The sequence below is a fragment of the Podarcis pityusensis genome, assembly GCF_964106645.2.
Source record: "Podarcis pityusensis genome assembly, chromosome: 1".
Taxonomy (NCBI): domain Eukaryota; kingdom Metazoa; phylum Chordata; class Lepidosauria; order Squamata; family Lacertidae; genus Podarcis; species Podarcis pityusensis.
Genome location: NC_138028.1, coordinates 53,332,251 through 53,357,633, shown reverse-complemented (window position 1 = coordinate 53,357,633; position 25,383 = coordinate 53,332,251). Strand labels below are relative to the sequence as shown.

General features: G+C 45.6%; 1 protein-coding gene and 1 long non-coding RNA gene across 3 annotated transcripts in view; both read right to left on the bottom strand.

Moving 5' to 3' along the window:
• LOC308475377 overlaps nucleotides 1–25,383 on the bottom strand; it is a 131,554-nt gene that overhangs the window by 66,524 nt on the left and 39,647 nt on the right. The gene's annotated exons all lie outside the window — the stretch shown is intronic.
• The window catches only part of LOC308475323 (uncharacterized protein), a 31,374-nt gene continuing 6,692 nt past the window's right edge, over nucleotides 702–25,383 (bottom strand). For both annotated transcript variants that reach the window (XR_013985110.1, XM_081002407.1), the window contains exons 3-4: nucleotides 18,399–18,603; nucleotides 702–1,127 (exon numbers count right to left, since the gene is read on the bottom strand). Coding sequence is in view for 1 of the 2 variants with exons in the window: in XM_081002407.1 (XP_080858533.1) it covers nucleotides 1,099–1,127; nucleotides 18,399–18,603 (234 nt within the window). In the remaining variant the exon portion in view is untranslated. The remainder of the gene's footprint in view (nucleotides 1,128–18,398; nucleotides 18,604–25,383) is intronic.

Sequence of the window (25,383 nt, the reverse complement as noted above, 5' to 3'; positions counted from 1 at the left end):
CTTAATCCCTCCATCAGATTCTGGGGCAGATTGTGAAGAATGTGATACCTCTATGCACTTAAGTGCGTACATGCAACCCCATGTACTCGCTGCCTCTCTCTCATTCCCTCCCTCTCTTTTTATTTTCTTTAATGGCAAATGGAAACCACAGAGTCTCAGAGGAAATAAATTGGCCAATTGAGTTGGTTTGTAACTACCTGACACACAGGGGGCCTTTGCTGAGTTGGTGAAAGGAACAAAAGCAGCTCCTGTGCCTCAAAGGATTCCTCTTTTGGGGCAGCAGGGAGTGTAGTACAGTATTATTTTTTCTTAGGATTTAATCCACTTTCTATTAGCACATCCCGCTGTTCATGTCACTTAGAGCTCACCTGGCAAGCCGGGTTTTGATGCATTTTTATGGAACAGAGATGCCTTGGCAGTCAGGTGCTCAGGAAGAGGAAAGTGGACATGCTCTCTTCGTGCCTGTAATACTTGAAATGCTTTGGGGTACAGAGAAAGGCACAACAGGGCATTCTAACCATTACTATCCCCATAATGGTTATTTCCAAAGCATTTCCCAAACAAGATGTCCGGCAAGCATTAAAATGCAATACAATTGTTTTGTCAGATTTGCAATCTAGCGGACAAGGACAGGAAAGAAGAAACGATGTAACAGGAAAGGAATGAAGGAGAATTTACTAAACAGTCAGGGGAAACAAGTGTACCTTCAAATGCTGCTTTATTAAAAATGTGTTTTGAAATGTGTGTTCACATTGATAGTGTTCCCCCCGCAGGGTAAGCATCAGCTCCTACTTTCCCCCAATATGAACATGAGCAAAACATCAGTGCTTTGTGCATTAATAGTGTCATATAGGCAATTAATATTGAAAACTTGAATCACACTACAACTTTAATAGGCTCCTTCTGACTTATATGAATGATTAATATACAACACTTGTTTATAAAGTCATGCTGATCTCAGCTTCTTGCCTCTGCTATAGACACAGATATTTGAACTGGGGAGGCAAAGGCTGAAGCACTGTTACTTCAACAAGTTTAATTCAGTCTATTTAGTTTGCCCCCCCTCTTTTCTGTATAGTTTTCTTCTTCTTCAAGGCATCATAGCTCTAAATATTTGGTTTGGTTCTCTGAAAAAAGGGAAAGACAATACTTCAGCTCTAAGCAATTTACACAGAAATGTACTTCAAGGCTTTACCAAAAGTCCTTTATTCCATGTTTCTGAAATATGTTATTATTATTATTATTATTATTATTTAAATGCTTTTAATGCTTAACTTCGAGCTACCAGCTGACTAGGGAGAAAAATCCCCAAACACCTGGGCCTGATTTGATCCTGAAATGTCCCACTTTTCCTTAGGATGTCCCTATTTTCATTTGAGAAATGTTGGAGGATTTGGAGTTATTCAACCCCTGAGAATCTGCATGTTTAGGGTGGTATCCAACCAATGTGCCCCTTCAGTGCAAGGATTTCCGCTGTTGCAACAGGAGTTTCCCCCTCTTCTTCCCCTGCACATATTGCTAGAACAATTTTAGGCAGCGGTGTAGCTAGCCGGTCAGGTGCCCAGTGCGGCAATGGCGTCCTGCAGCTGGGGGCAGGGCGAGTCGGCCATGGGGCTGGGTCACACTGCATGGGCAGCTGAGGGAGAGGTGGTGGGCAGATGCAAGCCCCATGCCGCCAGGAGAGACACGTGGCTCGGGCACGCTGCAGGCCCCGCTGGCCAGCCCCCGTGGTGTGTCGCCCAGTGCCAGCCACGATTTGTTACGTTTGTTGACTGAACTAAAAAGTTTTGTGAACCCCATTTTTTTAAAACAACAACAACTCATATTTTTGTCATTTTGTCACACACACACACCCCTAGTGATGACACCCAGGGGGGACCGCACCCCCACCCCCTTCCTCCATCACTGGTTTTAGGGGGCACAGGGAGGAAGAAGGGGAAAATCCCATTGCACAAGTGGAAATACTTGTGGTGACAGGATGGTTACTCAGTGCTCCTTTGGATGCAACTCTTTGCCTCAAATCTCAGGCTGTGCAAGAGCTAGGGACTTTTTTAAAAAGAGAGAAAACTGGGAATCAGAGGCTTATGACTCATGCAGGGGTGATAAATATCTCCTTGCACTTATAAACAACAATGGGAGATCCATTTACAGATCCCACATGTAACATGTCATTTGACCCTTAATACTCTTACCTCCCAGGTGCTTCCAGTTCCTGACTTCATTATTGAAGTTCACAATTAAGCACTAAAATTTAAGACAACAATTCGTTGTGGTTGAGCACTTTCCCCCGCTCTCAATAACTGCTTCACTGAAGTTACTTCTGATCAAGCTCATTAAAGTACGGGAACAATTTTTCATTGCTTCTTGGCCTAAGGTAGAACTGCAGAGAGGCGTATCAAAACATACCTATGTGTTGCCATCCCCATTGCTGTTTCTGCTTGTCAATTAAGAATGGGTTTGAAAGAACCAAAACTTAAAAGAGTTCAGGATCTGTTTTTCCAATGAAATAATTTGCTTGCATAAAGATCCGGTTGTAATAACGCTGCCCACAATATGTGAATTTGTTTGCTTGTTCTTTCTCGACGCCCACATCGTTTGCAGGCAGAAACTGTGATATCTGCATTTTCATTTTCTTCTGTGCAGAGAAAGGGTGGAATACATAATTGCTTGATTTCAGCTGTGATGGGAGACATGACGAGGGAACACTCTGGATACTTCCCTTCAGCCCTTCATCATCCAAAGCATTGGTATCATAGAAGGCACATCAGTGAGCAGAGCCTCAGCTGGGAAATGACTCAGCTTCTCTCCCGGAGACAAAAGCAAACAGGCTGGGAGGAGGAGAAAATTGAAGGTGGGAGGGAAATAAAAGGAAACAACATACACTGTGTTCTTTCATAACATGTTATGTACATTGTACGCTACACTTCACAGCATCTGAGTCATCCTTTCCATCATTGTCATGATGCCCCAGTTGGGTGTAATGTGAAAAGGTCAAGATATCCATGCACAGAAAGACAAACTCCTGATAGGACAGTTGTGGTCAGGCCATCCTGCTCCTATAGTTCGCAAAAAAGTGGTTTTTAAAATCTACCAGGTACTGAGAGAGAAAGAGGAAAGGAAAGACAGCAAGCTCATTTGGAACCTAAGTATATACACCATGCCTGTAAAGCATGTTCGAAGCACAATTCCTGCATCAAAGAATTATGAGCACTCTGTAGTTTGTCAAGGGTTGCTGGGAACTGTAACTCTGTGAGGGGTGAACTACTGTGCCCAGAATTCTTTGAGGGGGCGGAAATGTGTTTTGTATGCACTTTAAAGGTGTAGTGTGTCTGCAGCCTGAAAGAAGCAGCCATACCCCGATACTCTACAGACACACTCTGTAGCAAACATCAGAGAATGGGAGAACCCAAAATTCAAGATGGTGTTTTGGAACGCGAGAACAACCTGTTAATAGCATGGCTCGCACTAGCAGGTGCCAAAGGCAGCCGTTGCAAAGATCTAGACCAATTTTGGGGCCATTGAGCCAAGAACTTGCACTGCCACATTTACCTCTGTTCCTCCATTCAGAGAGAGCTTAACCTGAGCAAAGACAGCAACACATATATTGCCTTTGACCAAATTGGCTTCACGACCCCAGAATAGCGGGGGGGGGGGGGGGAGAGCTAAGAAGGAGCATAAAGGAGCTCACTTCCCATCCCACAAATGTCCTGCAACTTGTTTATTTATAGGTTTCTATGGATTTTTGAAGAGAAATAATGAAAAGGGGAATACAGGTAAGTAAAACATAAGAAAACAAAGCAATATTTTCGGTGCATTTATTTGGAATGGCTGATGCAGCTGGTGGTCCAGACCAAGCGAAAGTTCATTTACTTATGCAAATAGATCTGTATATGGAGCCTATGTATTGGAAAACTTCCCATTTTTCTTGTGCTTGTAGAAGGTCACCTTCTCCTAGGCTGCTAGCTGAGTCATTACTTCTGCCCACTGTATGATTTGGGGCTGGGGCTGGTAGACCTAGTACTGAAGTGCTAGATGTGTAGCCACCATGAGTGCCCTTATATTGTCCCTGTGTCAAGTTCCAAAGGACCAGGACATCATTTGATAGTACTTTGGCATCTGTAAATCTCAAGGAGGTGTCCAGGACCATGTTTAGATGGTTGCCTAACCTATGATTGAAAGACTGCACCTTTGGAACAGGACCAAATCATATGACATGCAAGGCATTACCATGCCAACACCTGTCATTATCAGTTACATAGCCAGGGAGAGAAGTTGTGGCTGGGGAAACCCAGCCAGATGGGTAGGGTAGAAATAAATTATTATTATTATTAATAATAATAATAATAATAATACCCTAAAGGTATTCTTTTGCTGTATCAGGCATAATCTAATATCTGTGGAAATCAGCCTCATACTTGTTTTCTACTGCCTAATATTTATTATTCCTTTATTTATTAAATAGGCTGTGTAGTTCTAAGGGAACTTTCCCCTTGTATGGTTAGTTTAACAGCTCCCTGCTATGTACAAGACCCGACTTAAGCAAAACCAAACCTGTGTACATTTCTTCTCAAATTAGACACCTTTTGTTCAGGTTTGCTCAGTAAAGTGACTTTGCTAAGATTAACCACCTCATACAATAAATTACTGAGGGAAAATTCTAACGCCCTGAACATTTCCCCCACATTCTTTTCCCTGCCCCTGCCCCCAATTCTTTCGGTTCTATTTATTTTCACACTGCCCCACAGCCTAGGGCAGAAAAAACCACCAGCTAAAATTACCTGAAAAGGATTATAACAAAGTATTTATTTTGTCCACTTCCAGCATTTTCTTCAGCTTCTCACTGTATTGCTTTCGTTAAACTTGAGCCTATGCTTCACCATCATGTTGCAATAAAGTGTGTGTTAACAAATAAAAGGGAAGTCCCAGGAAAAAGGCAGCGCTCTCCGGCAACGGCTGTGCGGCTTCGCTCCACGGAAGAAGCAGTTGACTCTCCGCACCGTGCCACTAGCCCCTCTTCGCTCCGGAGCCCGTAGCTGGGTTCCTTTACGAGTTGGGGGGGCGTGAAAGGTGCCCGCCGAGTCCCATGGTCACAGGCTTCATCCGCCTGTGATTTTTCAAAGGGTCCCTGCTTCGCCGTAGCGGGAAAGACCCGTTTTCCGTGGAGCCAGTCCCTCCGGATCAGAGGGAATCCGCCATTACCGATGGCGCCACCCCGGAATGGCGCCGCCCCGGGACAATTTGGCTACTAAAATAACTACCCGTGAGTAGCTTAATTTCGGACAATTGGACTTTAAATAACGACTTGTGAGTAGAAAGGAAAATTGGACTAAGAAATTTTTCTTAATTTGGCACTGAAACGGGAAGGTCTAAACAGGAAGTCAGCCTTCCGTTCCTTGTAGGTAGATTAAAGCAAAGACATGGCAAACTAGAGTTCAGAAAATCGTTTGTAAAGGATTAACCTTCATCATCTAAAATTGTTGAACCCCCTTCGGAAGCAGGAGAAGAGGGGGGATTTTTTCCGGACTGTTTAAACCTGCAGAAGAGAGTGTAAGAAAAGTAATTTTCCACCGTCTTGAACCTGGGAGCGGGGTGTCAGGACTGACGTTTTTGGGAAGTTCATTGACTATAGACAAACGTCTTTGACAGACAGTTAAAAGAAGAGAAACATAGTGATTCCACTGTTCTCCTTCGCATTTTAAAGGAACAAATATTGACAAAATATCTGAAAAAGGAAACTTTGTTGTTAGATCTGCTTTTAAAAGAAAAAGAAAAAAGAAAAGAGATGGATACAAATAGAAGTTCTTCCCCTAGAGGGAGCCTGTGAAACTGTTACTAAATTTTAACCAGGGAGCTCTGCAGCTGCAACAGATTAAGATCGTGGGAACAGACTTCCGACCTTGCATAACAATGTATTCAGAAGCTCTGGTGCGTGCTTTCTGTAAAACAAGTGCCCTATTGGAACAGTTACATGAGAAGACGGACTTGATGACTGTTGCGATCAGAAATTTTGGACAGGTAGTGGGTAATTATATAGAACCCACCCAGGAATCAACTCAGGAGTGTGCTCTGACAGATCAGATGAGGGAGGAGTATGTTGCTGGACCTTGGGTGGCAGAGATGGAGGGAGCTGTGGCCCAGCAGGAACATGAGTTGTTGGATCTGACAAATGAACTTGGAAAAAGCCAGATTTGGAGAGATAGAGTTTTGTTTGGTTTGGAAATGGGGGGTTGGATAGACCCCCCTATGCAGGGATGTTTTGACTTTTCAAGTCTGGCAATGGGCCGTGAGATGTTTGGGGTTGTGAGGGTTCTTAACTCTGGAGGGACTTTGAAACATGTTTTTAAATACCACATGGAGTTTAGTGTGGACTATGGAAAAGGGGCTGATTGGTCGAGAAGGGACAAAAATACTGTCAAGTCGGAGTTTCCACGAGTGAAAGGAGCAGGAGACAAAGTAAAGTACAGGTATAAATATGAAGAAGATCTGCGGAAGGGACATGGAAGAGACTTAAGGGCCTCGGACATAAGATTACCAGGTTAATGAGCTAAATGGATGGGATAGAAAGGACTGTCAAAACCCGGGACCAGGGAAGAGACGCTGGATGAAGATTGGAAGAAAGTTTTAAAAGATTTTATTAGGATTGTTTTATAAAATTGATGAATGTTAGAAAAATGTTGGAACGAAATTATTTGGCTTTAGCAGAAATGTTAAAAGAATTATGTAAGAATATGTTATGGTTATGAGAAATTGGTATAAATAAGATCTAAGTTTTAAGTTTTAGGGTGTTTTATAGTAAGATAAGGTTAAAATAGATTAAGGTAATTTAATGACAGAATACTATGAAAAATGGAAAGGATTTGCTGTGATAATTAACAACTAGAATACAAAAAAGGGAGGAGTGAGGAGGTCAATGAAATAAGGTAATGACAGTTAAGGATTTGGGAACATTGGATTTGTTTTTAAATTTTTGTGGTCTATTTTTGCTTTTTGATTGTGATCTGTTTTCTTTTCTTTTTCTTTTGTTTCTTTATTTTTTTCCTTGTTTTTCTCTTTGCTTTTCCTGTAATTTTAAAATTCTTAATAAATATCTGAAATATACTCAGAGTCGCAAAGTGATTTCATGCTCTTTATTCAGCTCATAGTGGTGAGGAGGAATGAATAAATGTCCCCTCACAGTATCTGCTTTATATACATTATTTACACAATGGGCTGCACATGATTGGCTAATTCTGGAATTCTACTGTAAGCCAATCAGGTTGTGGATTCACTTCTATCTGGAGCAGGATTGGGTGGTTCCTGCCAACCAATCATACTGCTGCATTGTTCTAGGACCAATCAGACTGCTGCATTCTGAATCCTATTGTTCTAGGACCAATCAGACTGCTACAGTTTGGATCCTATTCAACTCAGTACATAACACCCCTCCCCTCTAAGTTCCAGTCCTGCCCGGGAGGTCGCATTCATAGTCCTCAAGGTATGCCGGCGGCCTACGTGTGCGTTGTGGCCTGGGGTGTTCCCTGGTCCGGGCTCCGGGTTCTGGCTCGTGTTCCAAGGATGCTGGCTGTGATGCGGCTGTTTGGTCTGGTGCAACCGGCTCGCTCAGTCGTGGTTCTGGTTCCGGTGTCCTTTCGGCCTCACGGGTCCTCTCTGTATTTACTGATTCTGCCTCTCCTGCTGGCCCCTCCTGCTCTATGGGCCTCACTGCCCCGCTGTTCCCTTGGGACTCCTCTGACCTGTCCTCCTCCTGGTTTTCTCCCGGGAATCGTCGCCGTATCTGGTCGCAGTGGCGGCGCCAGCATTGCCCCCCATCCGTTAGCACCTCGTACGACACGGGGCCAGTGACCCTGGTGATTGTGGCGGGTACCCATGCTGGGCCTGCCCCAAAATTCTTTGCGTACACTGGGTCCTGGGCCTCGAAGGTCCGGGGGTTCCTGCCTTCCCCCACCACTACCTCATCCTGAGCTCTATCGGGGTGAAGGCGGTCCAATCTGATTGCAAGGCGCCGACCCATTAGTAGTTCAGCGGGGCTCCGGCCAGTCGTTGAGCTGGGGGTGCTGTGCTGTGCTAGAAGGAATGTGGCAAGGCGGTACTCCCAGTCCCCTTGCGTCATGCGGCGAAGGGTGTCCTTGGTGGTCCGCACCATGCGTTCTGCTTGGCCATTGGTGGCAGGGTGGAACGGCGCCGAACGGATGTGGCGGATGGCGTTCTGCGCTGTGAAGGTTTGGAATTCTCCTGACGTAAATGCAGTCCCGTTGTCTGAGACGAGAGTGTCAGGGAGCCCGTGGGTTGCAAACAGCCTGCGTAGTACCCGGATGGCTGCGGACGTGGAAGTGGACGGTACCAGTGCGACTTCCAGCCATTTGGTGTAGGAGTCCACCACTATGAAGAATGTTTTCCCCTGAAAGGGGCCAGCGAAATCCACATGCAGGCGTGACCATGGTGCTCGGGCGGACTCCCAGGACTGGACTGGGGCCCTTGGGGGATCTGGGCGGGATTCTTGGCAGGCCTGGCAGTGTTTGACCCAGGCCTCTATCTCTCCATCGATCCCCGGCCACCACACATAACTCCTGGCAAGGGCCTTCATTCTTACTACCCCTGGATGTGTCTCGTGTAGGGCTGTGAGGACCCTTTTGCAGAGGGGCTGGGGAACAACGACTCTGCTTCCCCATAACAGGCACCCCTTGTGGGCCGACAGTTCATGTTTGCGGGTTGTGTAGCCGGCGAATTCTGGCCCGGGGCTGCTGCTGGGCCATCCCCTCCACACCCAGTCCAGGACCCGGGAGATGACCCTATCTTTCTTGGAATGGTGTGCAACTTCTTGTGCCTGAATGGGGCGGTCGGGAAGCAGCTCCAGGCTCATAACCTCTTGTGCAGGTGCTGGGTCAGGGCCTGTTTCCGGTAGTGGTAGCCTGCTGAGGGCGTCCGCATGGCCCATCGCCTTCCCAGGTCGGTGAATCAGTGCATACTGGTAGCTGGCAAGGAAAATTGACCACCTGAGGACGCGAGGAGACAGCACTTGGGGGGTCTGCTTTTCGGGGGCAAACAAGCCAAGCAACGGCTTGTGGTCAGTCACCACGGTGAAGGGCCGCCCGTACAAGAAATCATGGAATTTTTTTACTCCCTTTACGATTGCCAGACCCTCCTTGTCGATTTGCGAGTAGTTCCGCTCGGTTGTGTTGAGTGTCTGGGAAAAGTACGCCACCGGTACCTCTCTTCCATCCGGGAGTTGGTGCCCCAGGACAGCTCCAATGCCATAGGGTGAGGCGTCGCATGCTAGCACCACCGGCAGCCTCTCGTCGAAGTGTGCCAAGACCGAGTTTGAGACAAGCAAGTCCTTGACTGCCTGGAATGCGGCCTCCTGGCGCTGGCCCCACACCCAAGGGGCCCGCTTGTCCAGGAGTCTGTGTAGGGGCTCCGCTACCGCCGCCTTGTGGGGAAGGAAGGAATGGTAAAAGTTCAATAGTCCCAAGAAGGCCTGAAGTTCAGTCTTGCTCTTGGGCGCTGGGGCATCACAAATGGCCCGTACCTTGTCCCCAGTCGGGTGGACCCCTTCTGCGTCCACCATAAATCCCAGAAAGTCCACCTGAGGCACTCCTAGTAGACATTTTTCCCGCTTCACCTTGAGACCCGCCGTCTGGAAACGGTGCAGAACGGTGCGGAGGCGGTCCTCAAACTCCTCTGGTGTGGGGCCGGCAATCAACACATCATCGAAGAAGGGGGTGACGCCAGGAATCCCTTTAAGGAGAGAGTCCATTATATTCTGGAATATGCCTGGTGCCACGCTGACACCGAATTGCAGCCGCTTTACCCTGAACGCTCCTCTGTGCGTCACAATCGTCTGTGCCTCTGCTGTGGCCTCATCTACTGGCAGCTGTTGATATGCTTGGGCCAAGTCCAGCTTGCCAAAAATTTTCGACCCAGCCAGGGTGGCAAGGACATGGCTGACCACTGGCACTGGGTATGCGTGGGCCGTGAGGGCCTTGTTTATGGTACATTTGTAGTCTGCGCAGATGCGGACCGAACCATTAGGCTTGACGGGTGTGACGATTGGGGTTTCCCAGGGAGCATTAGGCACCGGCTCCAGCACTCCTTGCTCTACGAGTCGGTCCAATTCCTCGTCTATACGGGGTTTCAAGGCGAACGGGACCCGGCGGGCCTTGAGCCTGACCGGTCGTACTGCGGGGTCAAGCTGTAGCGCAATGGGGGGGCCCGTATACTGTCCCAATTTCCCATCGAAAACCCCTGGAAATTCCTTGCATATGGCGTCCACGTCCACTTGTAAGCTAGTGTGGTTCACCCCGGTGACAGCTAGCCCCAGTGGTCCAAACCATGCCAATCCCAGTAAGCTAATGTAGGGGCCCTTGACCACAAGCAAGTCCAGTTGCCGCGTCCGCCCTCGGTATTGCACCCTGAAGGTCCCCACCCCCATTGTGGGGACCTTACGTTTCTGGAAGTCCCGGAGGGTGAATGGGGCCGGCCTGAGTTTGGGACCCCCAGTGGGACACAGTTTCCTTAAGGTCCTTGCCGAGATTATGGATAGAGTTGAACCCGTGTCAAGCTCCATGCGGCATGGGGCCCCCTCTATCTGTACCTCTACATAAATTTTCTCTACGTTGGGGTGGGGCAACTGGTATACCTGGAAGTCCGTGAGCTCCGTCGAGTTGCCTTGGTGCGTTGGGCCCCGGGACCTGGGGCTCTTGGATTGGTCATCTGATGCCTGGTGTCGGGTGGGCCGAGCCCGACACACCCGGGCGATGTGTCCCGATTTTCTGCACTGCCTGCACTCTGCGTTGCGGAAACGGCAGGTCCTCCTCTCGTGACTCTCCCCGCAGCTTGCGCAGTTCCCTCCTTCTCGTCGAGGCAGCTGTGGTCTGTGCGCTGCTTGAGTGCGCTGTTGTACTCGGTGCACCTCCTCCCTGTCGGATCCTGAGTCGTCGGTGAGGTCTTCATGGTGGACCCTCGGTTGGGATGGCAGGCTCGGCCGTGCCTCTTGGGTCGACCTCTCGGCAGCTTCTGTTGCCAGGGCCTCCTCCAGAGCGACCTGGAACGTTAGGTCCTTCTTAGCGTAGAGGCGCCGTTGCAGCTTCTCATCCTTCAGGCCACCGACGAGGCGGTCACGAAGCATGTTCTCCAGCTCTGAGAAGTTGCAGAACCGGGCGGCTTGGCGGAGAGAGGTCACAAACCCAGTTATGGTTTCCCCAGGGGCTTGCCGCTTTGCGTAGAAGGCATTTCGACGAGCCACCACTGAGGGCTGCGGCGAAAAGTGCCCCTTCAGCTGTTCCATTATTGTTTTGTATGGAACAGTAGCGACGTCTTCAGGCGCAAGGAGAGCCCGGGCGATTTCAAACGTCTCCTCTCCGCAGACGCTGAAGAATATCGCCCTCTTCTTGGCGTCTTCTTCGTCGGTGACCCCTTTGGCTTCTAGGAGGAAGGTGAAACGGGAGGCGTACGCTTCCCAGTCTCCAGATGCTGGGTTGAATGGCGAGAAGCTGCTGTTGGCTGCCATTCTGAGTTCCTTGTGCCCCGGAGCTGAAGCCTGGATACACGGTGCGAGGCAGCGGTGCGGCAGTTGGCGGTGCTGCGGTGCTGTGTGTGGCAGTCAGCTCAGCGGGATCCCATCCTCGTCGCCAGTGAAATATACTCAGAGTCGCAAAGTGATTTCATGCTCTTTATTCAGCTCATAGTGGTGAGGAGGAATGAATAAATGTCCCCTCACAGTATCTGCTTTATATACATTATTTACACAATGGGCTGCACATGATTGGCTAATTCTGGAATTCTACTGTAAGCCAATCAGGTTGTGGATTCACTTCTATCTGGAGCAGGATTGGGTGGTTCCTGCCAACCAATCATACTGCTGCATTGTTCTAGGACCAATCAGACTGCTGCATTCTGAATCCTATTGTTCTAGGACCAATCAGACTGCTACAGTTTGGATCCTATTCAACTCAGTACATAACACCATCATTAAAAAAAAAAACAAATAAAAGGGAAGTCATTTCCCCCCCTTACCATTATGCATTCCTCCACACACCCATCCATTTACAATGGAGAACTCTACATCAGAAACTGAACGCCTCCTAATTTACGCCAGCACAGCTGAGAGCAGAATCGAATCGTCTGCACATGCCCAGAGCAGCTACATGGCTCTGTCATAGGGGTTGTGTGCCTTGTGCGATGCTAGATTGCCCACTGTGAAAAGGATGCCTTTCACAACTTAATTTCTTGTCCAATCTTATGACATTTTGTTTCTCAGTTTGAAGTATCATCAGCCTTGCTGTGTTGTTCTGCACTGTGTGTACAAGCAGTGGTTATCGGGAATATGCTGAAGGCAGTTAATTAAAATGTGTTCTCTCTTTATCACTCTGGTGCTGTTACAGAACGTGCAAGTGATGTTTCCATAACAATCCCTTTCTTGCACATCCATTCCCATCAAGGGGCCAGCTGCTCTCCTGCCTCAGGAGTGACCTGACTGTCTTTTTTTCAAATGTTTTCAAGTTGGCCTGCAGCACAGAGCTTTGCTTAAAATATCCAGTGTGACTCAGCTAGAAGGAAATGTAATATGGGACAATAACTAGAAATGAACTGCCTGGTGTGTATGCTGCCATGTCTGTAGAAAAGAAGAAGTACATGGTCGTCTCTGTGCATGATCAGTTTAAAAGCTATATATTTTTCTTTAGCTCAAGTGGTTAGAGAAAGATCATGTTAATTCTGTTTGTTGCACAGACCAAGAGTTCAACACTGAAAAAGTAATTCTCGTTAAATACAGTGGTATTATTCCAGTGGTTATGTGCAATGGTTATGGCCTGCAGCCTTATTCTGAGATGAAAATCATGCTCACCTTTGAAATCCATAATATGCCCAGACCCAGTTCTAGTTTATACAAACTGCTGCTATTCTGAGGTGGGATTCAATCACATACCAGCAAATTCAGGACCTGCAATTATAGTTGCAGTCTTGCAAAACAAATCCACTTCTCTTTTTGAAATAAGGGAAGTAAAGGAATCATGTACTGGGAAGTGTAAGAGAATACCTGCTCTGATGCAACATTGCATAGGTGTCACCTTCAGAAGAAGAATGGAGGGGCAGCAATGTGCAGGGCGTGGCGTCGTGCGTTTGACATCGGGACATCAGAGAAGAAAAAGAGAAGAGTTTGGATTTGATATCCCGCTTTATCACTACCCTAAGGAGTCTCAAAGCGGCTAACAATCTCCTTTCCCTTCCTCCCCCACAGCAAACACTCTGTGAGCTGAATGGGGCTGAGAGACTTCAAAGAAGTGTGACTAGCCCAAGGTCATCCAGCAGCTGCATGTGGAGGAGCGGAGGCTCGAACCCGGTTCACCAGATTACGAGAGTACTTCTCTTAACCACTACACCACACTGGCAGAGGAGCCAGGAGTGGAGCCGAGAGCGGTGGCTTGGCCCTTGAAGCCATGCTGCTGCTGCTGCTGCCGCCACTGGCCTAGGGTTAATTCCTGCCACCTTTGGACTTGGGGGACCCCCGACCCCCTCCCCAGAATATTGGGGGACCCAAAGGGAGATGGCGCCCCTACTACATTGTCTAACCTCCCTACAGAGAAATACGAGTGAATGCTCAATAAATAGCTGGCATTGTGTATTCTCCCTAGAACCAAATCAGGATGAATGGTCAGTAAGCAAGTTGCCTGGAAGCACCCATAGTCAGTAGAATCAAGTAGTAAGTCTCCTGGGGAAAGTCCTCATGAAATTGGTGGTATGGAGAATTTGAACCTCTGGAAAAAAATAGTGAGTTTGGTGAAAGCTAGGCTAGGAAATGTCAGTCCTCAGTTTAGAATTTGTCACATTTCCTACTCTTAAGTTCCAGGTATAGGAACTTGTTTGGCTATTTTGCTGTATTTGTTCATCGAACAGTTGTGAATCAGAGCAGGAAATAAATCTGAATGCCCCGCCTCCCTTATTGATCCCACGATGTACTGTACTTTTGTACTTTTCTGTTCAATGTTGCAAAAAATAGGAACACTCTGTGAAAATAATTTTCACAGTAGAATGGGTGACTTGTACTTTGTGGGTAATGCTCATAAATTAATTTCTCCTTGAAGTCTTAAGAAACATCTGTGCTCTTGCATGCTTAAGTGAACATCATAAGCTGCAATATACAAAAGCAGACTATTTATCTCTCCAGCCCAGTATTGCCCATTTTGACTGGCGGCTCTTCCACATATTTATTGCAAGTGAACCTTTTTTTTGAGGGGGGTGGGGACAAGGACGTATTGTCAGACTCCATGTCTAACAGTGGTGAAAAGATATATGTTAGGCAGTGTAATCTGTACATCATGAGTGATATTGGATGTCTCAAGAAAAGAGAATCTGTGCATATTGAAGAAAACGAATACAAAAAAATCTATTGCAAACCATGCCCCCTTGAAAGGTAGTTCCTGAGATCTGCTAAGAGGCTCCAGGAGATGGCAGAATAGATCTTCTGGAGTATCTTTTAAGATGGTGGCACATAGTGTTCCAACAGGGTAGCAGGAGTGTGCAAAATCCTATGGTATCTTCTGTATAGGATTATGCCTTAAAACTACTTCACATACACACGCATAGAGACAACCTGCACGCAAACATGAATCAATAAACTACTAAAACATTGAAGAGATACAAGTGCTGCCAACAAGAGAGCAGTTGAGTGAAAACTCTTCACACTGGCAGGTGAAAAGCTTGCTGGGAAGGAAATGCCTTAAATAACAAAAAGTCTGGGGAGAGGGCAAATTGACCTCCCCTGGCAAGGAGTTCCATAGATCCAGACCAATGAAGAGAACTGACAAGATTCCAACATGTGTGCCATGTGTGTTGTCAGGGATGTGGCTCAACCGAGCTCAAGGGGAGAGTCAGACTCAGAAATAGAGCCAAGTGAGAGAGAGGCCAGCTCTGCAGACGAAAGCTTCGATCCCCCTTCATGTAGAAGTCACAGACACAGATAGCTCTCAAGCAGAGGGAGAGTTAGGAGGCAGTCAGAGTGTTGCTAGGGAAACAGCAGAGAGGCAGAGGATAGAGAGTGTGTCTAGTGGAAGTGGGGAGGGGGAAGTCCAACCTCTCAGTCCCCGTTCTCGGAGTCTGGACAAGGTCAGAGTGCAATGGAAGGGCAAGAGAGGAAGGGCAGGAATCGGACGTCCTTCCTGCTGTGAGAGGGGCAGAGATTCAGGCTGACCAACTCCTTCAATGAGAGCAGGCTAGAAGCTGCACTCTGGATGTGTTTTTGTAAATAAAAGTACCATAAAACTGTTGGAGAGTCATTAATTCTTATTGAGGCTTGCTTGCCTGTCTGAGATCATTACATGTGCGATGTATAATGTTATACACTGGCACCAACTATAGGGGACCTTGGGGGCCCGAGCACCCACACCACAGGGCATCTGATGTGACTTCTGATGGCATCGGAAGTCACGCCAGAGGGCTTGTGAGGCCTCGGAAACCACCTCTGAGGCCTTGCGAGGCCTCCAATGCAACTTCCAGTGCCTTGTGAAGCACTCAAGGTTGGAGGTGGCATCCGAGGCCTCACAAGCCCTCTGACGTGACTTCCGATGCCACCAGAAGTCACGTCGGATGCCCTGTGAGGTGTCTGAGGTCTCATGGGGGCTCAGATGTAACGTTTGGGGTTCCCAGGCACCACTGTGATGTCATGCCGTCACATTCCGTCATGCGCCGCTGGGCACCCACAATCTGGACCAAGTCGGCCCCCCTGATGCTATAGGTGGATGTTGTTTCATAATGTGGATGTATGTGGATGCCTTTGCAATGGAGTGCACTTTTAGCATAGACTTTTGGCACCAGCCTTTTGTCCTTTTGTGCTCAATTACACCTGCAGGTGATAACAGTGCCTTTAGCCAGACCAGAATGAAGTGCTTGACCACCAAGTTGTTCAGTGATTAGAGAAGGTAGATAGAAAAAATCAGTTTTGCTCATCTGCAGGCGCTCTCATAGTTAAATGAAAAATTCCTCTCTTATTCGGCTTTTTTTCTTCTGTGCTTGCCAGAAGCATTTTCTGAGCTGCTTTTTCGTAGGCAGAAAACATGTTGGTGTGTGCTTTTCAAGTCAGCTGAGTAAATCTTCCCATGACCCTGCATCTTTGGGAAATATATTTTAAAAACAAACTCCAAAACACAACACCACAAAGATTGGCCTTGTAGCAAAGGCCTTTTCAATAACTGTGTTGCAAGCATTTGCGTCAAGCAACTGGATTTCCAGGCAGAAGCTTTTTCTACCAATTGCTTCATTAAGAGCACTTGTGTGAGGTGATTTGCGAAGTTCTGGGGCCTAATACAAAAGATCTTTGATGCTGTGTCTCTATGTTCCGTACTTTGCCTTTCCTGATATTTATAGAATCTTTCCTACTGACAATATATCACCTCTTCCCTTTCCCTCCATGTTCCCTTGCCATTAAGAGTCTTGGGTCACTATGTCTCTGTCTGGTTTCCAGGGAGCTTGCACATTATTTTTCTGTATATTTGTTTTATTTTTCCCCTGCTTATTCCAGTAACCCTTGCACAGATTCCAGGCAAAGTTTATTGGATCAACAAGCTGAGCAGAATGATAATAATCAGAGCACGCCTCAGAAAACAGAAAGCTGCAGAAAGCACAAGATTCCTCTTTGTCTTTTATTTGTATTTTGTCTTCTCTTGAGGGAACTGATAGCAACTGAGTCTGGTATGAACATTTTGTTTCATGCAATCCTCTTCTCTGAGCAGCAAGAAGTCCCCAAGGATGCAGGCTTTGTTCAGAAGATTGATTGATTGATTGGACATTGATGATGCTCTGTGTAATATTTGACTTTATTTCTAAATATACAGCTTGCATACATGCAGAGGCACAGCTTAGACACTCGAACAAGCAGGCAGATCTACTATTCTACATTATATCTCCAGAACCCCTGATGTTCTTAACCCACAGAGCCTCCAAAACAAAGGCCTCACTCTCCCTGTCTCACAGGTCTTAAGGTCTTTTAAAGAACTTGCACAAAGGATGTCTATCAACTAGTCTTCCCAAAAATGGTACTGTTGTTTTCCACTTGTGGCTAGCTTGCTAGAGAGTGGAATAAGGCTGAGCCATCTTCTCCAACCATCATGTAACTTGACTACCCAGTGTTAAGGCCTAGTCAAGGAGTCACATAAAGCCAACGTGTATTGATATTAAGTGCCTATAAACAACAATCTGGGTCACAGATTAAATTGCAATACATCACCTTAATTGGAACAACTCCCTGGGAATAATCTCACATATGAATTGCTCACTTGTTTGTAAATACAGTTCCTCCTTGTGTATTTTTGATGGACTCTCTCACCTTGAAGACAGTTTTGGTTCCATTTTGAGCAATGGCCTCAATACGGAGATGAGACAAGGCTTGGTTAGTACCCTGGACAGCTCCATGCAGGACTCAAATTAGAATTTACATAAAAGCAGAGCTCAAATGTTGTTTCAGCAACAGGGATTCTCAGACTGAACCTTAAGTAGCAGCCGCAGCGCTGAGACACCAGCTCCGTCTTCCATAAATACAACATCTTCATTTAAAGGGGCCTTGCTTACTTTAGGCCTTGTGGACTCTGACTGAGGGTGGGGGAGACTGTGGTTCCAGTAGGGCTTCTGAGATGGATCCTTTGAAGTCAGAGGAAGGTAGCACAACCTCCTCAACCTGCAGAGGTTCTGGCACAGTGGGCTCCTCTTGCCCACATGCTTCCCATTTAGTACTCCTGGAGCTGGCTCCGGGAGCAATTACTTCTCCAACTCCAAATCCCAGTCTCATCCAGTGAATATGGGGGCTCCAACCCAAGTATCGTGACCCTGTTCCAAGTGAAGCTGAACTTTCAGCCCAGATATTGGAACAACAACTTCAAAGGGGCAAAAAGGAAACTGGATTTTTAAAGAACAAGCAAAAACCAAAACTCTCTGTTATTCTATAGTACAAGAATTCCTGCGGGTCTGAGCAAGAGAATATTCACCTGAATACCGCTTGAACGCTAACCCTCTGTTCATCCCACAACCTTTATCTTCTTGTAATATCTGGATTTATTATCTTATTCTCTGAAAAGAAATCCAGATCATGGTGCCCTTCCTCAAATACGCCCCCTATATGAAGATAATGAAAGAGATAACAAACTATCTTCCTTGCTAAGAAGGAACACTATCCCTGAGCTGTGATCTGTTTATTTTTTTATAACCAAAGCCATCAATTCCTTCCCATTTGATATCCATCATCCAGGATGTTACCACAATTAAACTGTGCTGGCAAGTAGCCCATTTGGAAACATCTGTGCTGTACAGCACATACTAACAGGGGTGCAGGGTGGAGAAAATTATATCTCTTCGCACTGCAATTACAGCACTATTTTGTCATTTTCTTGCAGATGTACTCTGCAATGTATACTTACCCCGCTCTATGTTATTTCTTTCCCTGTCCCTTCCTTGGCCTGCAGAAAGATTACTCTTGCTTCTCCCTATCCCTATATGCAGAAGAAGGACTGAGTGACCAGCTGCCTCGTGCAGAATGACGCAGATCCATTTCCTGCTGCTTTCTGAGCCAAGGGCAGTTGTGCGTAGTCCTAGCATCAAATAGATGTATGTGTTCTTTGGCACCTGGGAAGCAAAAAGGCAAGTTTGGTAGTTTTTAATTCCTCACTTGAGACAGATACGCAGTTCGGTGAAGTTATATGGATGGTGTGAGCTATGTAGAATCTGACTATTCTATCTAGATGTGAAAAAAACAAAACCACATTGAATGTTTAACTATGAACTATGTAGTTGAGAATAAGGTCTTTCTCTGATGACCAACTCAAGCTGTGGCAGCTACAGGAAGAAATCACTCAAGGTCCAAGTGTAGCACCCTGCTTGTGGTTAACGCTTAGCTGGAATGAAATATTCAACGCAGCAATAGAGAAATTAAAATAATAATTTATTTGTCAGACAAATAAATGAGAGGCACAGTGGTATATGGTTACCAAGCTCTGGCCTGGTCTCCTGCCATTATGGCCAGCACTTATATTCCCTCAGTCCAGCCCCCTTGCTCCTCCTTTGGCTGCCTCTGTCCAATCAGCCTGGTTGAATTTCCTATTGGCTGATTGCTATAACCAATCCTAAAAGATACACCCATTTCCTATTGCCTTTTATGGGATACAAAAAGCTATATATTCTTCTATCTATAAATGACAAATAAGCAGTCATATATCTTACATTTGTCTCAACAAGGAACCTTAATTACCAGCTCACCTCTTGCCCTCCTTGCCCTATTGCCCTCCAAAACAGATGGTTAATAGTTTTAAATTTTTATCTTAAACAGATGTCAGAGATTTTGGGTTCACATTCTCATGCATCATCAATGAAAGATCTCTTTTTTGGAGGTCTTTAAAACAAAGGCCTGACAACCATATATCAGGAGTGCTCGATGGCGTCTCCTGTCTGGCAGGGGGCTGGGCTCGTTTGCCCCTCTGGTCTCCTACAGCAATATGACTCTATGAAATAAGAATTTAACATTTCTTTCTTTCTAGATCCTTTGCATAATTACATTTAAGCCAGTATATTTCATACATTATCATAGATAGCTTTTTAGAAGAATAAACCTTCTCAAAGTAAAAGGAAGGAATAGTTTACAGCCTCAAAATAAAATAGGAAAAAGCCTCTTCTTCTGTTTACACTTCTCCTTCTCCAGCCAGTTGCTCTTGGCCTTTAACCTTAGGAAGATATGGCTCAAGTTTAATGATTTTACTATTTACCAACTCTTAATTATGTAGGGTGGTGTAACCTTGCTCTCAGCCTGTAATTCTCTTTTTACGACTTTGAGAATTGTTTTCTGCTATAAATCAGGGGGCCCCCTTGTCCAGGAGGATAAACATCTTGCCAAAGTACTTAGGCAGCTGGTCTTCTGCCTGGCATAAAAACATTTGAAAATCTTTAAGCTCATTTTAAAATACAGACCCTAATCAAACTATAAGCCTTGATAAAAATGCAGGCTATGATTAGATGCCTCACAAGGACATGCAGATGCATCAGCTACACCATAAGAACCCACAGGCATGTAAAGACGTCAGATCACGTTGGGTCAAGGTTTTGTTTTTTTCAGTGTGAGCGCCAGCTGGCCTGAATCCTGCACAGGCTGCCATGTGATAATGTCAGCATGAGCTGGCTTTTCCACATGGCTGCCACTAGCTGAGATTATCCTTGGATCAAGTTTGTTTAACCTGTGCTTACTTGAATCAACAACTTTATCTCAAGATTTGTTTACGATAACGTCCAGGGAACCCTCATGTCTTTGCAGTCATGTCTGTTGGCTGACTATTGCAGACCATTAATGGTGACTGCCAATGTTATAAATATTCTCTTTGATAACTTCTTGGCCTTGGGGTGGCCTGGTCTGTAATGAGCCATCAAACTGCACTTTGTAATTAAAAAAAGAAGCCACTACAGGTCTTTTGAAGTAGTGGAGGCAGTTGCCCCAGGCCTCACACACAGAAGGGCCCATTGCAGCACTGATAGTACAGGACAGTCCCACCAAGAAGCAAAGGAAGGGAGGCCACAAATAAGCATTCAGACCCTGGGTTTCTCAGGGTCTTGAAAAAGTCTAGGGCAAGCTACTAGGGGTGTTGAGTTTGCCTGCTTGTATGGGAGCAAAAGAACCCCAAGGATCATATTTGATCAGCCGGAGAAAGGGAACCGTTTTAATTTGTCCAAAAAGTGCGAGTTTCTGGAGCTTGCTAGCAAGAAAGTCTGGTGCTGCTGCTGGTGCTGCCGCCAGGGGTTGCTGTGGCTTTGGCTAATTGGTGGTGGCGGGTGTGTTAGGTCTAGCATTTCCACTCTGCGTTCCTGCTTACTTTACTTGTATGCTTGTTCATACACTGATATTGCAAAAGTACTACATTCTGGAAATATTCTGTTCTCACAATGGAATTGCCTCTCGAGAGCTGCCCTGGACTTTCTTCTGCTGAGGGAATGAGCAAAACTATTTTTTTGTGGGATATGCACAGGGTCATCCCTAAGCCAAATGAGCCATTTGCTTTGGTGGGGGATACTGGAAGTGCCAAAAAACCTGACGCAGCTTCTGAGTGTCATCATGAGCAAAAGAAAAGTCTTGAGCCCCAGTCATCGAATGTGGCACTGGGAATGTACACTGGATGCCCTTCTGAGGCTACTCAGTGTTGTACTTTTTGCACAACTGTAGCAGAAAGAAAGAGTCCTTGTTTGTTTACTCCTTGTTTGCTTCGTTCTTTTATTTTCATTTTGAAAGCATAAGCTGTTGTAGGCTTGAAACACAGCAAAAGAGTCCTTTTCATGGATTTGTAAACAGGGCTGTAATAATAACTTGCCCTTCTTCAATGACATTTTTCATCTTCACATAACAATAATATTTACCAAGCTGAGCATCACAAGTCCTTCTGACCTGAATCATGCCCTGATGTGACATGTTACTCTTTTCATGCTGAAAAAGATGCCATGCCTCTGTTTAAATAATGAGTCATTCCAGGTGTTCTGGCAAAGCCCACGCTCCCTCTTAATGTAACAGGCTCGGAGGAGAAGTGTTTTGTGTAAACCGTGTAAAGAAGGCTTGCAGATGGTTACAAAAAGCAACTTCCCCCATTGCCCCCCTCTTCATTGGTTGTTCTTAACATCTTAGTTTTGATGTTCATCCTCCAATAGTCCTGAAGGATGGTCTAAGTTGAATAAAAATCTTCATTTAGTAGTAACTGTAGTGACTTGTTACAAACCTATTCTGTCTCTTTGTCTCTCTGTCTCTCTCTCTCCATAAGCTAGTGAGTGGAATACTTTTGCAACTCTGAGTTGACTAGGGTGGAACAATAAACAGGGAGGATATAGAAGACTCTTCTTCTGCTTTGAGTCTTCTGACCCAATGGCCAAAGTCTCCAGGGACTGTGGCACTCAGGGACCAGCTGCCTTCTTGGACTTCCTCTTTGGCTGTTTGTGGACATGCATCTGGAAAGATCTCACGCCCTGATTTGGCCCCATCTCTTTATGCTGTGAGATGCTCCACCTGACCCGGGTCATGGTAGGTCATCCATTGAGCTTCTGCTATGAAATGAATTGCCATGTGGGTTAGAGAATGCAATTTTGTGTGGGACTACAACAATCCTTTGAAGAGTGTACCCACTGAATCAGAGACAGGTGGTATGTGGGAATCAATATGACCAGCCCGGAAGGTTTGCCTTGCTTAAGACCTGTAACAAAAATAGAAAATGGATAAAATCTTCTCTAATGCTTATTCTTTTTTCTTTTTTTCTCCAATAGTCTGAAGTTTTTCTGCAGAATTGCTGTCCAAAGCCAATCAATAGTGACAATAAGAATAATAAGAGGCTTTCTGCACCCTCACTTTCTAGTGCCACAAATGTGCACTTGTTGCTTGCTTGGTGCAGTGGCAGTCTGTATGTATTTCCTTGAGGGGATACTTTTGTTGCAACCATTCACATATTATTAGAGAATATTTTCTATATTTTAGCATGTAGTAAAAGTAGTGCTTCCTCCAGACAGCACACCCATGGCTATTGCAATGGTAGTATGGAACACTGTCGTCTGAAGGATGGCCATAGACACTTACTGTATATTATCTGTGGCATTATTAGTGATGTCATAAATAGTCATGACTGTACCATTTTGTGAACACCTATGTTTCATAGGGACGCAGGTGGCACTGTGGTCTAAACCACAGAGCCTAGGGCTTGCCGATCAGAAGGTTGGCGGTTCGAATCCCTGTGGCAGGGTGAGCTCCCGTTGCTCGGTCCCAGCTCCTGCCAACCTAGCAGTTTGAAAGCACGTCAAAGTGCAAGTAGATAAATAGGTACCGCTCCGGTGGGAAGGTAAATGGCGTTTCCGTGCACTGCTCTGGTTTCGCCAGAAGCAGCTTAGTCATGCTGGCCACATGACCCGGAAGCTGTATGCCGGCTCCCTCGGCCAATAAAGCGAGATGAGTGCCACAACCCCAGAGTCATTCATGACTGGATTTAACTGTCAGGGGTCCTTTACCTTTTTTATCCATGAGGTTAGACTGTATTCAGTCTTTATTGAGTGAATCTTCTGATTTGTTTGCTGTTGGTTTTTTTTCCAAAAAAGGGTATGTGTACACCTGCAAACAAATACCTACAAGGACCTCAAATTTCTGGAGTTTATGGTGTAGGAGGAAGTAATCATTGAGGGAAGGGGACAACTACAGACAACATGAAAACATCCCATCAAGTGCCAATCACTAGTGTGGATGGGAAGCATTGAGATAGATTCTGGAGACATAAAACTGAAAGTGTTCATGTGCGGATGAAAGTGCACAAATGTGCTCACAGGAACAGTGACCTATGTGTAAATTAATGCCCTGGTGTGTCATTCTTGACAATCGACAACCTGCTGTGCCTGAAACAAGCAAATTATAGATGTGTGCTCCTGCCTTCTTCTCTTGCCTTCCCAAAGAGAGTATAGGTCTTACATCCAGTGTCTCAACGTCTGACTTTTGTTAATTTATATATTTGACTGTTATTTTTTAGAAGTGGGGGGGAAAAAAACATTCTGAAGAGGGATTTTACAAATTGGTTGATATGTGTGAAAGGGCCAATGGAATAATCCCACTGACGTCAGTTCTCTGGTGTCTTTTTCAGAACCTCTCCCAGTTCTTATTCTCTTCTTCTTTAACATACTTTACAGCTGGCTTGTGCTTTTGTTACTGCAGCTGGGCCAACAGTTTTAGTGATTTCTCCATCTGCATCATAACTCACTAGCCGTACTCTCTGTCAGCAACATATTTATTCTGTTCTCTGGAGGCATACGCAGCCTGATGGTTTTCATTAGTACATAATCTCTAGTTTGCTCCCAGACTAATTTATCTGACTAGTAATCTCAGCATTCTGATCAATGACCTAGAATCCTAAACAAACTCCACAGTTTGACTTTCTTTAGTACAAAAGTATTGAAACTTCGTTGCAGCAACTCAGGAGAGCCTTGCTCTTTTGAACACTGATGCAAATAGAAGGGCAGGAGCAGGAAGGATGTATGAATGTCTCAGAAGCAACATGTGATGCATGGGGTATTTGATCTCTGCCATTGAGATATGAAACCTCTCCATTTCACTATTACGGCTGGATGAGGGGAGAACCCTGCCCCTCTGAAGTCCTCTTAAGAGTCGATGTGGTATTTCTCTGAAATATACTCAGAGTCGAGAGTGGATTTCATGCTCTTTATTCAGCTCATAGTGGTGAGGAGGAATGGAAGTCCCCCCAGAATGTCTGCTTTATATACATTATTTACACAATGGGCCCCACGTGATTGGCTAATTCTGGGATTCTCCTGTAGGCCAATCAGGTCGCGGATTCACTTCCACCTGGAGCTGGATTGGGTGGCTCCTGTGGACAAATTAGACTGCTGCATTCTGGAGCCTATTGTTCTAGGACCAATCAGACTGCTGCATTTTGGATCCTATTCAACTCAGTACATAACATTCTCCCAGGCCTGATGCAGGTGGTGAGACACCAGAAATGTCTGCCCCAAAGAGGACAACACCAAAGGAAGGGGTGCCCTTCTGCATTAATGCCGTTTTGAGTGAACCCTGTTTATTTCTGAGGTGCCACCCTTAAGTGGGTAAGTCTGGAACAACAAGCAAAGCTCTCAGACCGAGTGGAATTAATCAGTACATAATACCATCAAAATATGGGTCCAGTGGATGAGCTCTCATAGGGCACTGCATTTTCACAGCTGACATACTGCTTGAGTGAATGATAACAGTGTTATTTTCCATTGTCCAGTATTTAAACCGATGACTCAGAAGCATCCAGTCTCCGATAAACAATAGCAACAACCCGAACAACAACCCAAATCTCTTTAGAGCTACTACTTTCAGCCTGAAAACTGAGCACCAAAAGCATGAGCTAGGGTGATTTCAAACAGAACTGAAAGTTACCAAGGCAATTTTTTCCTTCAGTTTTTCTTGTTATTTTTTAATCTAAAGAAAATCCCAGCACTACTATGAAAGCCTTCACCATACATTACTGTGGTTTTGGTCGAAGACGGAAACGCAACGCTATGGTAATTTGCAACCAGAGACCTTTCCACCAGCTCACTAACAATGGGGCAAAGGCCTAATATGAGTTGTTGTTCTTTTCTTTTCTTTTTTAAAAAACCATTTCAACAAGGCCAACCACAGCAAAATTTTCTTCCATAAAAGGTAGCATGTTTCTACTTGGTGATTCACATTCATCTTTCTGGCGGATCTGAGCTTGTGTTGGAGCTTGCAGGCTTCTTGTTTTTTGTTTCATTTTTATTTTAAATCCTCTCTATAATTCGGAGTTTTAAACTGAACTGGGTATAGCAGATGACAGATGTGGCTCCCTTTCCCAATTCTCTAATATTTATGTCTGCAAATGTTTTATTTGGAAG